Source organism: Microtus oregoni, unplaced genomic scaffold (genome assembly GCF_018167655.1).
Source record: "Microtus oregoni isolate MIOR12 unplaced genomic scaffold, Mior012 000004F_ref0000308, whole genome shotgun sequence".
NCBI lineage: Eukaryota > Metazoa > Chordata > Mammalia > Rodentia > Cricetidae > Microtus > Microtus oregoni.
The window spans coordinates 23,767,530-23,783,729 of record NW_024543063.1 but is presented as its reverse complement, the minus strand read 5'-3'; the positions used below and the strand labels follow the sequence as shown (position 1 = coordinate 23,783,729).

Here is a 16,200-nt window from a genome sequence, read left to right as displayed (position 1 = left end):
AAGTAGGGTTGAAGGTTGGTAGTCAATGGCCACAGTTCAGAGGATACCTGTGGCATGCTCAGAAAGGAATGTGCCTGGTATGCAGTCGGCATTCGAAAGTGCCAGCTGTCACATCTGTTGCCAAGTCTGAAGCAAAGCCTATAGCTCTGAACAGAGCTCTGCCACTGCTTCCTTCAGTCAGAACTTAGACTTCATTTCTCTGTGGTTCCCGTACTGGTCCATGGGCAATTCTCAGGACGTTCTCTCTCCTCTCCTAAGGCAGGAGAGTGCCATTTTGGTCTGAGGAAGAGGAAAGTTCCAGTGGCTAACCACTTTGCTTTTCTGATCTTCAGCTTGAACGCCAATGTCTGTCTCTGGGTTTTTTTTATTATTCGTGCTACAACTCAGACATAGGTTCTTTCTGTGTAGAAACCCTTTGTTAGCTGGCCAGTGACTACACCGGTGTTCAGGATCTACATGCAGTTCCACGTCTTCCTGAGGGTGGGCTTTTAGACATAAATAAAAAAAAAAAAACAAGAAAAAAACCCAAAGCACATCTTGGGTTGACACACCTCACTAAGAACAGTTAGACAGAAGCAGAAGTGCTGCAAGTCAATGATCTTGTACCCTGTAAAGATTAGTAAAATGCTGATTGGCCTGTAGCCGGGCAAGAAGTATAGGCAGGGTGACCAAAATAGGAGAATTCTGGAAAGAGGAAAGGCTCAGTCTGCAGTCATCACCCAGATGCAGAGGAAGTAAGATGAGAATGTCTCATTGATAAAAGGTACCAAGTCACATGGCTAACACAGACAAGAATTATGGACTAATTTAAGATATGAGTCAGTTAAGAAGCTTGAGCTAATAGGCCAATCAGTTTATAATTAACATAGGCCTGTGTATTTCTTTGGGACTGAGGGACTGGGCGAGACAGAAACCTCTGTCAACACAGAACTTCAGAAGCTAAGAAGCAAGGTTAGTACATTTAGGGACTTTCCCAGATCTATGGACTTTGGTGGATTAGGTCTTCGCTTTCCTTTGGTAGGTGTTGCTGCCTATGTCCTGGGTTCCAAGACCTGAATGGCATTTCTACCATGGCATCATTTGTGCCAAGGTCTGGGGACCTGTTATGCTTTATTTTTTATTTTTCCCTTCAATAATCTGAATTATATGCACAAATTTTAAATGAACAACATTAATATTTTATATTAAAAGAATGTTTGCTGGTCACTTCCCTCTTCAGTAGATACATCATGTCAGAGCAACCTAGAAGAATTCCTTTTGTTTTTTAATTTTTATATTTATGTTTTGAGAGTGGTGTATGTGTGTCTTTGTGTGTGCATGTGTGTGTACATGTATTTGTCATGGATGTGTAGAGATCAGAGGACATCTCAGGTGTCAGCATCATCTTCCACCTTGTTTGAGGCAGAGTGTTTTGGTGTTAGCCACTGTGCATACATGACTTGTTCGCTCTTGAGCTCCTGGAAATTCTCCCATTTCCACATCCCGTCTCACAGCAGGAACATAGGATTATAGATACGTACCACCTCACCTGGCTTTATGGGTCCTGGAGAATCTGAACTCTTCATACTTGTTCAGCAAGTGGTTTACCAGCTGAGCCATCTCTTAATGGTTCCTTAGGCTTAGGTCTCTAGGCCTGCCTGTGTTTTCTGCCTTGGCAAAGAAAGAAAGGATGCTCATGCTCACTGGCCAGATGTTCCCAGGTGATGTTAAGGCTGGTCACACTTCAAGAGCCACTGTTTTAAATTGTCTGTGAAGAACTGGAACTCAAATGATGATAGCTAGGCACATTGAAAATCTACTGCACTCTTGAAATCCACAAACCCTTCCTTCATTCACAAAGCACAGAAATACACTAGTACCTAGGAACAGTGCAAGCTGCTGCAGATTTAAAGGTACATTTGATAGACATTGTATCTGCTGCGTAGAGTTGCTCTCACTCTGTAAAAGGAGCTGTGGGCTGCGTTCCTGCCACCCAGCTCCCAACCCCCTGGCTAGCTTATGCCCCAAAATAATAACACACAAACTGTATTCATATAAACACTGCTTGGCCCATTTCTATTAATGTGTTTAGCACCATTAGGTGGTGACTTACCAGGGAGATTCTATCCTATGTACATCTTGGGTCGGAGCTTCATCGCATCTGCCTCAGAGAGGAGAGCTATGGAGTGTGAGCTCACTTCCTCTTCCTCCCAGCATTCTGTTCTGTTTACTCCACCCACCTATGTTCTAACCTATCAGGCCAAGCTGTTTCTTTATTAATTACCCAATGAAAGCAACAGATTGATATGACACTCCCACATCATCACTCAATGACCTGAGACCTATGCATCTTTATCCTCATTTTGACCATGGTGGGCATGAATGTTATCAAGACTTGGATGAGTCTACTCAGCTTACCACCATGAACCTTTGGTTTCCCTAACCATATCCTTTCTGCTCTCTGTACTTCCTGCATATCTGGGTATTGGGTGTATTTGCTTTCTTTTAAACCTTGAGACTAAGATTTCTTTCATTTCTGATGAATGCCAAGCTTTCTTTTATGCTTTTATTCATATCACACATTCCCATTTTACTTTTATGTTACTAGTTTGCCTTTCGTGAGCCATCTATATCTTTCTTTCTTTCCCTTTGGTTTTTAACTTAGATTTACATTTACCCAGAAATGCTTGGTTTTTCTCCTGCCCGCCCATCTTTCTCTCTCTTCCTGAATAATTTCTGCCTTCCCACATTGAGATTTCACGCACCAGGATGGAATAGCTCGATGGCACACAGATTCCTGCTATCTGCCTATTGTTCAGTGTGCGGTATTAGGTGCTGCATGTCATCTCGGCTGCCATGGCTGAGGCTCTGGCACCAGCTGCTCAGATCCCAGAGGGTAAGATCTGAGCTGGTGAGCTCTCTTGGTGGCATGAGGCTTTCCGTTCAAGGCCAACAGCTTCGCTCCACTGCGCAGGCTAGATTATAAAAAGGCTGGCTGCACTAAAAATAGCTCTCACTTTGATTCCCACTTTGGAAGCTTTCAGAACAGAGCTCCAAAGAAACAATTAGATTCTTCCTCCCCGAGCTAAAGCAGCAAGGGGAATGCTTTTCGTTTCAGTAGAAGAATCATGCAATAAACGTCTTACGTACAAACAATTGTGCTGGGAAGGGTGGGAAATGTTTTATATCCAATATATCAGATTTTTTTATCAGATATAGCTGATAAATTGCTTTTGAAATAGTCTGGCTCATTTAGGGAACTCTTCTTACATGCATGTGATTCATCCTTGACCTCTGATAGATTTCTATTTGAAGGGTCAGGTAGTGCAGTTAAGATGACAGGTGGGTAGGGAAGGTAGATTTTGTTATATTGTCAGAAGTCAAAAGATACTGTTTAACTCTAGTTTTGTCTCAGTCCTTCTAACACTGAATGGGAAAAGTCATTCTTTTTCCATATGCCACTAAATTTTAAGATGCATTATATAACAAAATATAAAACACTATAAAATCAAGTTTTCCAAAGATATATTAAATACCATGTAGTCTGTTAACACCTGGTGGTAATTTGAAAGAAAATGCCCCCCCAAACGGAGTAGCACTACTAGGAGGTATGGTGTTGGTGGAGTAGGTGTGGCCTTGTTGGAAGAAGTATATCACTGTGGGGGTGAGCTTTGAGGTCTCTCTCTCTTTTTTTTAATTTATTTATTTATTTATCATGTATACAATATTCTGTCTGTATGCCTGAAGGCCAGAAGAGGGCGCCAGACCTCTTTACAGATGGTTGTGAGCCACCATGTGGTTGCTGGGAATTGAACTCAGGACCTTTGGAAGAGCAGGCAATGCTCTTAACTACTGAGCCATCTCTCCAGCCCCGCTTTGAGGTCTCTTTTGCTCGAAATTTGCTCAGTGTAACACACAGACTACTTCCTGCAAGCTGTAGGATTCTCAGCTCCTTCTCTAGCACCATGTCTACCTGCATACTGCCGTGTCCCACCATGATGACAATGAACAGAATCGCTGAACTTTAGGCAAGCCACCCCATTAAATGGTGTCCTTTATAAGAGTTGCTGTGGTCATGGGGTCTCTTCACAGCAATAGAAACTCCAACTAAGACACCCGGTGAATGATTTGTAGTCTGATGCTTTCCTTAAATGCACCTGGTATTTCTGCCGTGAACAGGCTCTCTGCCAGGGCACATTTCCTGTCAAATGCTCGATGGCTCACCTAACATTACTTATGCTCACACCCCTATAAAAGCACCGATGCTCAGGCTAGAGTGTCCCTGGGTGTTCCACGCATTTCTGAAGCCATCCATGTGTGTCCCCGTGTCACGTTATTTTCCTTAGTCTTTGTTAAACAAGAATATTTTCTGAAGAGCAGATAGGCTGGGCAGTGATGGTGCACACCTTTAATCCCAGAACTCAGGAGGCAGAGGCAGGTGGATATCTGTGAGTTCCAGGACAGCCAAGGAGCCAGGACTATTACACAGAGAAACCCTGTTTTTTTTTTTAAAAAAAAAAAAAAGGCAAGGAAAGAAAAAAGCAACCCTGTGATTCCCAGGCAGTCTTTTCAAGCTATCCATTTTGAACCAATTACTTTATTCTGAACATCCCAATGCTGAATTCTTTAGTAACTTGAAGTTTTTAGAGTCAAACATGTATTTTCAAATGGTCTCCGAAGGTATGCTTAGAATTCCGATTATTCAAAGTGCTTTGAACATCCTCTCTCTGGTTCAGAAAGGACCGGTTCTGTGCAATGGAAGGAGGAGGGGCTGGGATGGAAAGAGTAACTTTCAGTCAGGAAGGATAGCATCCCTCTGACTAGGCTTTCAAGCCTCGGCATTGGCGCCATTTTGGACCAGGTAGTTCTTTGTGGTGGAGACTTTACAGAATTTACAGAATGTCTGGCCGTACTCTGTATCCACTAGATGTCAGTGGCATCCTAGGGACTGGTCTTTGAACAGCGTCACCAGACATTCCAGTTGACCCTGGGGAGAGTCAGCCCGGTTGAGAACCACTCACTTGAGGAATCTAACCTGAACTCTTGAGCCAAAAAAAGGTGATGAGTTCTGTTTCAGCCATGTTAATTTGCCATGTTGCAGGGAGCCATTGGATGAAGTCTTAGAGAAGCAAGACTGAAGTTCAGAAGTGAGCTAGCTTAATTTTCTGCTCATTCCAGACTGACGGAATGGGGCGGGGCCTCTGAGCAGGATAATTTGTCATTACAATTTCCCAAATTGGGGTTGCAATTTGTAAAGAGCAAGGTGATTTTTTTGTAGTGCTTGTCTTAGTCATTGTTCTATTGCTGTGAAGAGACCCAAGTAACTCTCATTTTTAAATAAAAAGCGTTTAACTGGGGGCTTGCTTACAGTTTCAGAGTTTAGTTCATTACCATCATGACCGGGAGCAGGCAGACATGGTGCCGAAGCAGTACAGTAGCTGAGAGCTTTGCATTCTGATCCACAGGCAGCAGGCAAAGAAGTGACCCAGGGCCTGGTATGAACCCATCCCCAGGGACATACCACCTCTTCCAACAAGGACATGACTCCTCCAACAAGAGCATATCTCCTTCAACAAGCCCATACCTCCTAATCCTCTAACAGGTTACCTAGGGACCAATCATGCAAATGTATGAGCCTACAGGGGACATTCTCATTCAAATTACTGCAGTGTATTTTGTGAGATAACCATTTTTTTTAAAAGGCAAAAACAAATAAGCAAACAAAACCCCCCATCTTTGTGTTTATTTCCATACCCATTAGGAGAAAGAGTGGAAAACATGCTTCATCCATCTGGTTTCTGGGTGTCGTTGCTTTAGAATAGGAAGACATCTTAGTTAGAAGATGCGATGAGTTTAGGAAAATACCTTACGTGGAATGGTTCATTCTTTGAGCAATTACTTGTGCTGGGAAATGTTTTAAGTTATGAGGGTCTAGAGATTAATAAGACAAAGTCCTGATTCTCACCGAGTTGGGAATGCATGTAAAAGGCAAACCAACTTGTGTCCTTTAGATAGATGGACCTAGAAGTGAACAAATGAGAGTCATATCAGGTAAGGGCAAGTTTAAAGAGCTGGAGCATGGATTCAGGGGATAAAGTCCGCTCTTAGGCTCTTATAGGTGCAGAAGAAATAAATACATGGATACGGTGACCAGTAGGGACATGCATCTTGTTCAAGAGTCAAGGAGGACCAGAGCACTGGGTCCTGCCTAGTGATTTCTGGGCAGGGTAGCCCCAAAAGAATGCAGAGGCCAAGTGAATAGCCATGTAGAGTCACCTGGGTTGGCATCTCAGATGTTCTAGAATGGTTTGTGTGCCAGAGAAGACAATCAGAAATTGTCTTTTGTGGGACAACAAAATGGATTAGTGGGTAAGGGCACTTGCTGTCAAGCCTGATGACCTGGGTTCCATCCTCAGGCCCCACATGATGGAAAGGAGAGGACTGACTCCCACAAATTATCTTCTGGTCCTCCCATTCACTGCTGCATATGTGTGAACAGATAGACAGACAGACACACACACAGATTTAAAAAAAATTAAAAAAGAAAGGAGTTATTCCTTTGTGTTTATTCGCCAGGGAGAATTAAATTTTAATAGCGATTTCTGAGATCTGTTTAACATCTCAAAGTGATCTAACAACCTCATATTTCAATTTAAAATTCATTAGCTAAAAAAAATTACCCAATTTAACATTGTGATTGGAATCATGTCTGATAGGTTCTCTCAGACACCATCCACACCTCTTCAGCTGTGATGTATGTAATCTCAGCATTCCCATATGCCAGATTATCCTAACCCAATCCCAAAGGGATTGAACAGAACACCATAGATTGAAGAGAACAAGCGCTGTTTTTTCTGTGTTTGGTTTGTTTAGTTACTTTTCTCATGGCTATGGCAAATACCTGACCAGAAGCAGCTTAAGGGAGGCGGGGCTTATTTGGCTCTCAGTTTGAGGGGTACAGTTTGTCGTGGAGGGAAGGCATGGCTATAGGTGGCCTTTCCGCCTCTACAGTGATAGAAGCTTTTAGATGGGTCTTTTAACCCCTTTACATCTTGGTGGAAGACAACACAGAAAGCAGACAGGAAGTGGAACTTGGATAAAAAAGACTCCAAGGTCTTATTCTGGTGGTTACTTCCTACAGCAAGCAGAACTATTGTCAAGAGACCAAGTGTTCAAACAGATGAGGACATTTGATGTTCAAATCATAATACACTTCTACATCTTTCTGGGGTTAAAACTCCTACAAGTAAAAGAAAAGCTTTATTATAATTATTTATTCTAAGCTATTTTCAGCTTTTGACCGACATAAACTGGAGCTTGCAGATTCACAAAACCTGGGCAGCCACACAGGTCATGCCTTCCTTTTGGTCCTTTGCATCAACATGTGATTCTAAGCTCACAGTCTTCCAATGCCATGATTTCACAACTCATAGGCCTTGCTTTAAGAAACACCATCACTTCAGTGCTCTGATATTATTTGCAAACCTGACTAAGGTTGAAGCTAATTAGCTTCCTTCTATGCTTGACTGGATTGTGTGTGTGTGTTTGTGTTGTACCCACGTGTACATGTTTGTAGGGTTGTGTGTTCATGTGCACTTGTGTGTGGAAGCCAGAGTTCAATGTTGAGTATCTTCTTCAATTACTTCCACCCTGATTTTTGAGACATCTCTCACAGAATCTGGAGCTTACCAGTTTGTCTAGAGTTCCTGGCCAGAGACTTCTAGGGCTCCTTCTGTCTCTACTTTCCCAGCCTTAGGATTTCTGGGTACAAACTACCAAGCCTGGATTTATGTACATATTGGAAATCTGAATGGAGGTTTTCATGCTTGTGGGGGAAAAACACCTTTCTGATTAAGCCATCTCTTTGGCCCCTTACATGATTCTAGAGACAACTTCATTGCCTTTCTATTTGATCCTCTACTCTGCTATATGGTTTATTTCTAAATCTTTGGTGTCTTATTTTTTGATCCTACAGATGGACTTTCATCTAGCTACTTCCTCTGCCTCCCCTAAAGTTGATTTCTAACTTTCATTAGTGATGTCTTTATTAGATGATAATCTTAAGTTCATGCTGCCCTTCTCTGGGTAGGCCAGGTCTAGGTCTGTTATTTATTTATTTATTTATTTTGAATAGTGCATTTTTCTTATATCTTTATCTGCTCCCAGGCTAGTGTGAATCTGACACTAAAGACTGAGTTGTTTGGTGAGTTTAAGAACAGAATGAGGCCAAGTGGTTACTGCGTGGTGGTCATCAGGGAGGCTGGACAAAGAGGAGGAAGGCTGGGGCTAGACCATGTCTTACTTTTTAGTCACTGACTAGTTTTCTTCCAAACCCTTTGGGAAGGCATTGGAGGAGTCTATATATAGGAATAGTAGTAGTTCAACTATTTCTCTGGTTAATTCTATGTGGATAATGGGTTGAAAGATAGCCAGTGTAAAGTGATAGTCTGGGGAACGGTAGCTGGAGTCTTGAGAAACAGTGATGCCTGGGCCTAGAAGACAGTAAAGGTGTCACAAGGCTATGTCAGTAATCTGGAAGGCTGCCCATAGTGCTTGTGGCCCTGTAGTCAGAAGGACCCCTGTCCACTGCTTCAGGAGAGGAGTTTTCACACTCGCCAACCCTTGTCTGTTTCTGTAGATGTTTTGCTGGAAACCAGTGAAGCTTTCCATTGCCCTGCATTTTACAGGACGTAACAATCACACCTGGTTTGCATAGCTCTGTGCCTTTACATATATTTTCCACCATTGTTGGTTGACTACCCACTTGGGGGAGGCTGTGGAAGCAGCTAGTTAAGATAAAAATCCATTGGTAGGATCAGAAAATAAAGACAGCAAAGATTTAGAAATAAACTGTGTAACAGAGTAGAGGATCAATTAGAAAGGTCAATGATAAATTTTGGCTCCTCCGTGATCAGCCTAGCATGGACAGGCATTGAAACCACTCTGCATACACAAGGATGGGTATCATCTACAATCACGAGGATGCTAGTGGTCGCTAGGATGCTAGTAATTATTAGGTATTTGCAGTATTGCCAGGGATGCTTTATAGCCTATAACCTCATAATCCCAACCTCCCCTCTGTACCACACCACTTCCTCATGCCTCCATTATTGTTTTTCATTTGTAGGAATGCCGAGCCATAGATATGCCAGTAGACGCCTAGATTACAAGCCTATCCTTTAAGCCACAGTCTTTTAAATCATATTTTTCTGTTTCTTACACTTTCAAAATTCTGAAAGACTTTAAACCATAAAGAAATGAAATAATGAGGTAGTGTTTTTACCCCAGACAAGAGCTCCCTCACTAGGGACCCTCTTCTGACCTTGACATAAGAAAGCTGTTCTATCAGACTTTCTCAAACGATGGAGAACCTCCACAAGTGTCACCCACTCAAGGCCGGCAGGATCCCCAAGTCTGAGGTTACAGGCAGGAGCTACCATGGTCTACTCTCTGTCTAGGCTGCTTGGTGACTAAGCATAGCTGTGTTTAAGGGCGTGGGCCCCACGAGTTTGAATCCCTGGTAATTGTGTAAATAGCTTAATCTTTCTAATCCTCAGTTTCCTTATTTGTAAGAGAAGGGATGGGACAGGGGAGTGCTGTGTGTGATCAGATGAGTGTTGACCTCAGATGAAGAGGAATTCTCTCAGATATAAAAAACACGTACCGTTTTAAGTCAAACGGCTCCTCACAGCATTCCCCTTGTAAGCATGCTGCCTTCCACTTTGAATCTAGAACTTTCATTTGAAGCTACATTCTTGCTGTGATGTCATACTGAAAGATTCCTTTTGGAATTTTGAAGTCACCTCTTGCCTGGGTGTTGGCCTTTTAGCTCTCAGGCTGGTCTCCAGGCTGGTCTCTCAATCCCATCCCCGTGGATAACTTGAAATGCCTTGGCTTGGTTTGGAGTGAATGGGGAAGGGACTCAATGGGAGATGCTAAAATAATCGCCTCCATTCACTGTCTGTAGTTCACACCCACTGGGCAGGCAATGGTGAGTTTTTCAAGTCTGAGCTGTGTGTGCTGGTGATGGCCCTTCAAAACCAATAATCCAGAAAGGCAAGTTTCCGTGTTGTTCAGGACTCCATGGGAAACATATGAGATACTACTGTATAATGAAAATTGTGTAGAAAATACATCTGATTAAAATTTATAATGGGAATTTTCTCTAGACTACCAGTGATTCCATCACTCAAATATCATAGCCAAGAGCACCCTTTTTACTTTTTTATTTTATACCTTGTATTTTCCATATTTTTCCTGAAGCATTGCCCACTCTAAGGTGAGGACCGTTTTAGTGTGGTGTTTTCATTAAACTTGCCTCTCTGGAGGGCTATGTTTTCAAACTGAATTAAAAATCTGGGATTTATTTAAAGCCTCCAGGCTGCCCAAGGTGTTCTAGGAGATTTACAGCCTGATTTTCCCACCGCTTGTCTGGAATTATGTCACTACCCCACAGGATCAGCTGGGGGGCTAGCTTCATGGAGAAGGGAGAGCTGGGTTTATGACTCAAAGAAGTATTAAGCATAATATATTAATGTGATTTTTGTTGTGTGTGCTGCAAACTCTTAGTCTTTAAAATGAGAGCACAGGGTACAGAGTTAACACAGGTGGCTTCTTTTGGGTCTAAATATTATCCACTAAAACTCTCTAATACCTCTGTATAGTGCGGTGTGGTGGTGACCCAGGGAAGTTAGCATTCATCTCAGGCCCAGGGCACCTGATGTCAGGGGGACCCTGTCCTCTGGACAGTGCAATTCAACCTCAGCTTCTAAAGCTTCTGGTAATATAAAACTCAGAGCTAATGTGGGAGAAAACAATTTGAAAAGTGAATGAATTTTGAACCATAGCTCTAAGTTTATGGTGGTGGTTTCTGATTATAAAACTACAAGAGATCAAGGAGTGTCTGAGACACCCTTATGCAAGACTGCTGTTTCCGAGGGTGGATTCTGGCAGAGTCCCTCAGTTTGGGGGTTCAGTCCCTCAGTTTGTGGGTGGCTCTTGTGGTTTTAGAATAGCAGGTCTTGGACAGCAGGCATCTTCTTTTTCTGCAGGTTATACTGGAGAGCTTTGCCAGACCAAGATCGATTACTGTGTCCTAGATCCTTGCAGAAATGGAGCCACGTGTGTGTCCAGCGTCAGTGGGTTCACCTGCCAGTGTCTGGAAGGTAAGACGTCATCTAGTACTCTGGGAAAGGTTTTCATTTTCCTCTTTAGAACATAAATTCTTTTGGTCAATTTGGTACTTTTTGTTTCTAAACACTTTATACAAGAGAAACACACACACACACACACAGAGAGAGAGAGAGAGAGAGAGGAGAGAGAGAGAGAGAGAGAGAGAGAGAGAGAGAGAGAGAGCGCAAAGGCTGAATATGATCCCTCAGTTTTATTGTTCTTTTATTTATTGAGAAAGGGTCTTAAGTAGCCCAGGCTAGCCTGGAACTTTCTTTGTAGTTGACGATGATTTTAACTTGCTAAGAATATAGGCATACACTGCCATGTCCAACATGGATTCCTTTTTCTGCTCTGCTTGAATAAGAGCTATAACCTAGAAATTTTTGTGATTTTGACACACACATGCATATCTCCAAAATTTGACCCTTATACACATATTGACATATACATATAAAATGAGTAAGCAATATATATAATTATATATATAATGAGTTAGCGTGATAAAATAGAACCCAGTAGTAAAACTTCACTTTTCTACTTTGCTTGACTTGTTTTAGGTCCCATACAAATACACATTAAAAACAACCGATATGAAGTTTGCCTTCTTTGTGCTTTATGGCAAATTTATGATGGCTGAGGAAAATTAAGCCACCTGGAGAGTCCTCACTTTAGGGTTGTTTTTATTTCAAAAGACGGGTTTACTGTTAGGAAAGAGACAGGCAGGTGATGGAAGGTAGAACCTGGCATTGGGAGCGATTTTGCTCCCATTTCTGCTGTGAGGGGATGACTTTAAACCCTTAATGGCATAAGAACAATGCTGTAGTAGTTTTTCAGTGCTTAAAACTGTCACGTCGGCTCCTGATTCACAGACACAACATAGGCGACTATGTAGCTTTTCATATTCTGCAGAGATGCAACACAGAGCCCACACAGAAGGCAATATCTCCATACGTCCAGTCATCTTCAGTAGCCCCTGGCCAAGAGCCCAGCCCTCTTCTAATACAGGGTTCCTGTGAGCTGCCCCTTGGTTCAATTCCTACTCACCCAGGAAGGAGCATGGACAGAATGACTGACTTCCAGCCCAACCCCAATTTTGTGTGTTGGTAATGCATGTGACTCCCGTAGTGAAGGGGAACCACGTTCTTTATGAGCCTTGCCTTTATCTTTCTTGGGCAGTGCAGACAAACAGGGAGACTTGGAAGCATACCAGGGCTGATGGCTGAGCAAGCAGCACCTTTGTTACTTGCCTACGAATGCTCTGCAGTTCTGCAAAGCTTTGTCACACTCCGGATGAGTCAGTGGCCACCTACCCCTTTTTAGATTTTACCTTCAGTCAAGGTCAGGGTTCTGGGACATTATGAATTCACATGGGATTTCTGCAAGAGTTTAGTCAACTCCCAAATGCTTTTCTATTTCTGGTATTTACTAGAAAGGTCCAAGAAAACTCCAGAGACTTAAAGAGGAGAGACTGTACAGCTTGAGCTAGAATCTAGGGACTTAGCCTTCACTCATGTAGTTTTTCTTCTTGGCAGAGACTTTCCTGAGTACTTTCTATGCATCAGGTGCTGTACTAGGTAGTGGACCTTGATGGTTGGAGCAGCTAAAAAGGTCCCTCCCAGGTACAGTGTCTTTGGTATACACCTGAGGACAGAGGCGACGCTAAGATGAGGGCTTGGAGGTAGTTTGTGGAATAGGGGTAGGGCAAGGCTTGCAGGGCTTCCTGGGCTGCAGGCAAGGCACTACTACTTCATCCTGGAGTGCAGGGAGGCAGAGGATTAGGGTTCATGTCCAGCTTACCTCCTATTCCACGGACAAGTAACTTACCTTCTGTGGCTTCAGTGTTGCAGCTACAAGATGGTAATGTGTTCTTCACAGGGTAAGGGATTCAAAGCATCTCCTTTCATTTTTAATAAAATCTCATGCAGATAAACGTGTACTGTACAGAGGTTGGACATGCTCTCAATAAATATTTGAGATTTTTGTTATTGCTCCATCATCAATTACCATTAAACCACTGGCAAATTTAAGCCAAGTGATTCGATCATTTCATTCTGGGACAGTATTGAACCTGGAACGAGAGGAGAGTGGAAATCAGGAGAAAGGACTGGGGACAGTTGCAGATATCCAGGAAATAGCTGACTCCCTGGAATTGAAGCACAGGGTTTGGGAAGAAGCAAGAAGCTGATGTGAATGAGAGAAGTGCAGGGGACAAAGACAGGACCTCTCGGGAAGGACTGAATGGAGGGCGGGGCAGAGAGGCAGGAATCTGTGGCTTCCATCACTTTCCAGTAGGTTGTCTTCCCCAATGGAGGGAACAGAAATGGAGATGTTTTAGAGATGTTTTTAGAGGTGTTTTAGAGATGTGTTTGAGGGGTCCTTGGCTCATTCCAACAAGATGCCACTGAGGAAGAAGTATTGGCTAAGTCTAAATAAGAGCCATTGACCTACAGTTGTCTAAGCCATGGGTACCACATCTAAGATCCTTATTCATCCTATGGCCCTGTGAATGTTCCGTGCTGTGGAAACTGTGGCACTCAAGAATCAAAAGGATGAGTGTGAATTTTCCAGAAATATTTTTATTCAGTGAGACATCTTTTTATTCAGTGAAGATTGAAATGGCTATGGGAAGGCCTGGAAGCTTTATAGCAAAAACATAACTGGTGACAAACATTTTACAAAGTGGTCTGTCTTCTATTGAGAAATGTTAGTGTCCCATACATTGTACTTTGCCTATATTTGCCTAACCACTACCCTACCCCATCTCTCTTCCACATTCCTCACCATTTTTATTTAATAGTCTGGGAAGAGGGCACATAACTTGCTCCTGGTCATGTAGCCGGAAACTGGAAGGCAGGTGGCTGGCCTCCAGTGCTCTTTAACCACGTTAATATTCTCTGGACACATTCTTTAAAATAAGTCCTATGGTGTGTATTTTTATCATATATATATTTTGAGACAGGATTTGTCTCCCAGATTGACCTCGAGTTCTTTATATAGCTGGGGATGGTTTTGAACTTTTGAACTCGCTGCTTCCTTCCACTGAGTGAGAGAATCACAAACGTACATCACCCCCTGGTTCATGCAGGGCTGGAGATTGAAGCCAGGATTCCATGCATGTTAGGACAAGCTGCTGACTGAGCTACACCCCAGCACCTGTGATGCTTATAATTTTTATTTTTATTAGTTCTTTCAGAATTTGGTACAATGCATTTTAACCGCATTCACTTTCCATCTCTTCCCAGATCCATGACCACACACACTTCACCGTCCACTAACATAAAGTTGCTCAAAACAAACAACAATACACCAAAAACACAAAACCAAAAAAATTTCAAACCCCTCCCAAACCAAAAAAACATCAAGACCAATTTGTGCTGCCAAAATGTTCTTAGATATGTGACCTTCCATGGCTTTACTCTCAAAGTGAAAACTCTCCCTTTCCCAGGAGCTAATAATTGCCGATAGTTCTATGGCCCGACTCCCCTTTCCATGCTGGGATGTGGTCTGACTTGGGCTTGCATGCATCTTGTGCACACTGTCACACTGCTATGACCTCTGTGTGCAGCTGCCCCGATGCCGATTTTTCATGACTGTGCTGCCATGAATGCTAGTGAAGTAAGTGCAGTTTGCTGGGTTCTAAAGCTTATTTCCTTCTCTACTAGTTCAGTTCTTCATTCTGGACAAGGAGACCCTCTCTTTAGAAAAGAATCATGGAATCTGCTCATAGCAGGCTTCTTCAGGTCAGAAATCTATGGGGCCAGGGATTTTCCTGTGGATGGGGCTTTCATCACAGCCTGCTGGTGTCTCTCACCCAGTCTTCCTTCTTCCCTTTCCCTTCAAGGATCCTTTTTCCATCTGATCAATGAGCATTCAGGGGTGAAGTCTTTCCTGGGAGCTGTCTTCTGACATCAGCCTTCTTGAAATGCCTTTCCCACAGCTCAGAATCAGGCACTAGGGAGACAGCTGTGTTACCACCACTAATTCTGTCTTTTGGGGTGTATCTGTGTGCACGGATCTCTGACACTAACATGTTTGTCTTTCATTGCTGAATCTCTTTTTGAAAATATGCTATTTATTTTAAATTATGTATATGTGTATGTGAGAATGAGCACACGTGTAAGTATAGATGCCCAAAGAGGCCAAAAGAGGGCAGCAGATCCCAAGGAATTGTGAGCTTCTCAGGGTGGGAGCTGAGAACTAAATTTGTGTTCTGATGCAGGGAGCTGCTTGCTTGTCCTGGCTGCCCAGAGCCGAAATAATCACACAGAAACCATATTTATTAAAATACTGCGTGGTGCATTAGATCTAGCTTCTTTTTGGCTAACTCTTATATTAATTTAATGCATTTCTATTAATCTGTGTATCACCATGTGGCAGTGGCTTACCAGGTAAAATTCCCAGAGTCTGTCTCTGGCAGTTCCATGGTGTTCTTCTCTGAATTTGTCCTTCTTTCTCCCAGCATTCAGTTCTGTCTTGCCCATCTACCCGAGTTCTGTCCTATCAACAGGCCAAGGCAGTTTGTTTATTCATTAACCAAGACAGAAGGACCTCCCACATCTGTGTTCTCTGTAGAAGAAGTACAAGGTCTTAACCACCAAACCATCTCTCCAGCCTCTGAATTCTGGTTTTAATTTGAATTTCTACTTACCTTTCCTAGGTTCATATTTAAAAAGTATTTCTCATTCTAATTATAAAAGGGATGGTAAAAAAAGTCAAAACAAACTTTTTTTAAATTTACTTTTACCACTTGAGTGCTAACAATGGCAAAGACAAGGAAAGAAGCCTGGTATGTTAGCCTGTAGCGATGGTACTTTCCTTCAGTGTTATTTCGTGTTTGGTTCAGAACTTTGAGATCCTTTCATTTGAAACTGGGTGAATTTTAACTATGAAGGTTTCTGGTTATTTGCACTCCTTCCCATGAGATATCTCATATTTAGTTTGGAACTTTGAGATCTTTAAATGTTTAAGCTATATGGATTTTAATTCTAAGATTTCTGGTTATGTATACCCTATAATTAAATCCTGACTTTTCAATGTGTGGATATGTTT

At 42.5% G+C, this 16,200-nt stretch overlaps 1 protein-coding gene across 1 annotated transcript in view; it reads left to right on the top strand.

The window, feature by feature from the left end:
• Nucleotides 1–16,200, top strand: part of Dner (delta/notch like EGF repeat containing) — a 301,330-nt gene that overhangs the window by 203,100 nt on the left and 82,030 nt on the right. The window contains exon 7 of the mRNA XM_041650981.1: nt 11,031–11,144. Within this exon, the coding sequence (XP_041506915.1) occupies nt 11,031–11,144 (114 nt within the window). The remainder of the gene's footprint in view (nt 1–11,030; nt 11,145–16,200) is intronic.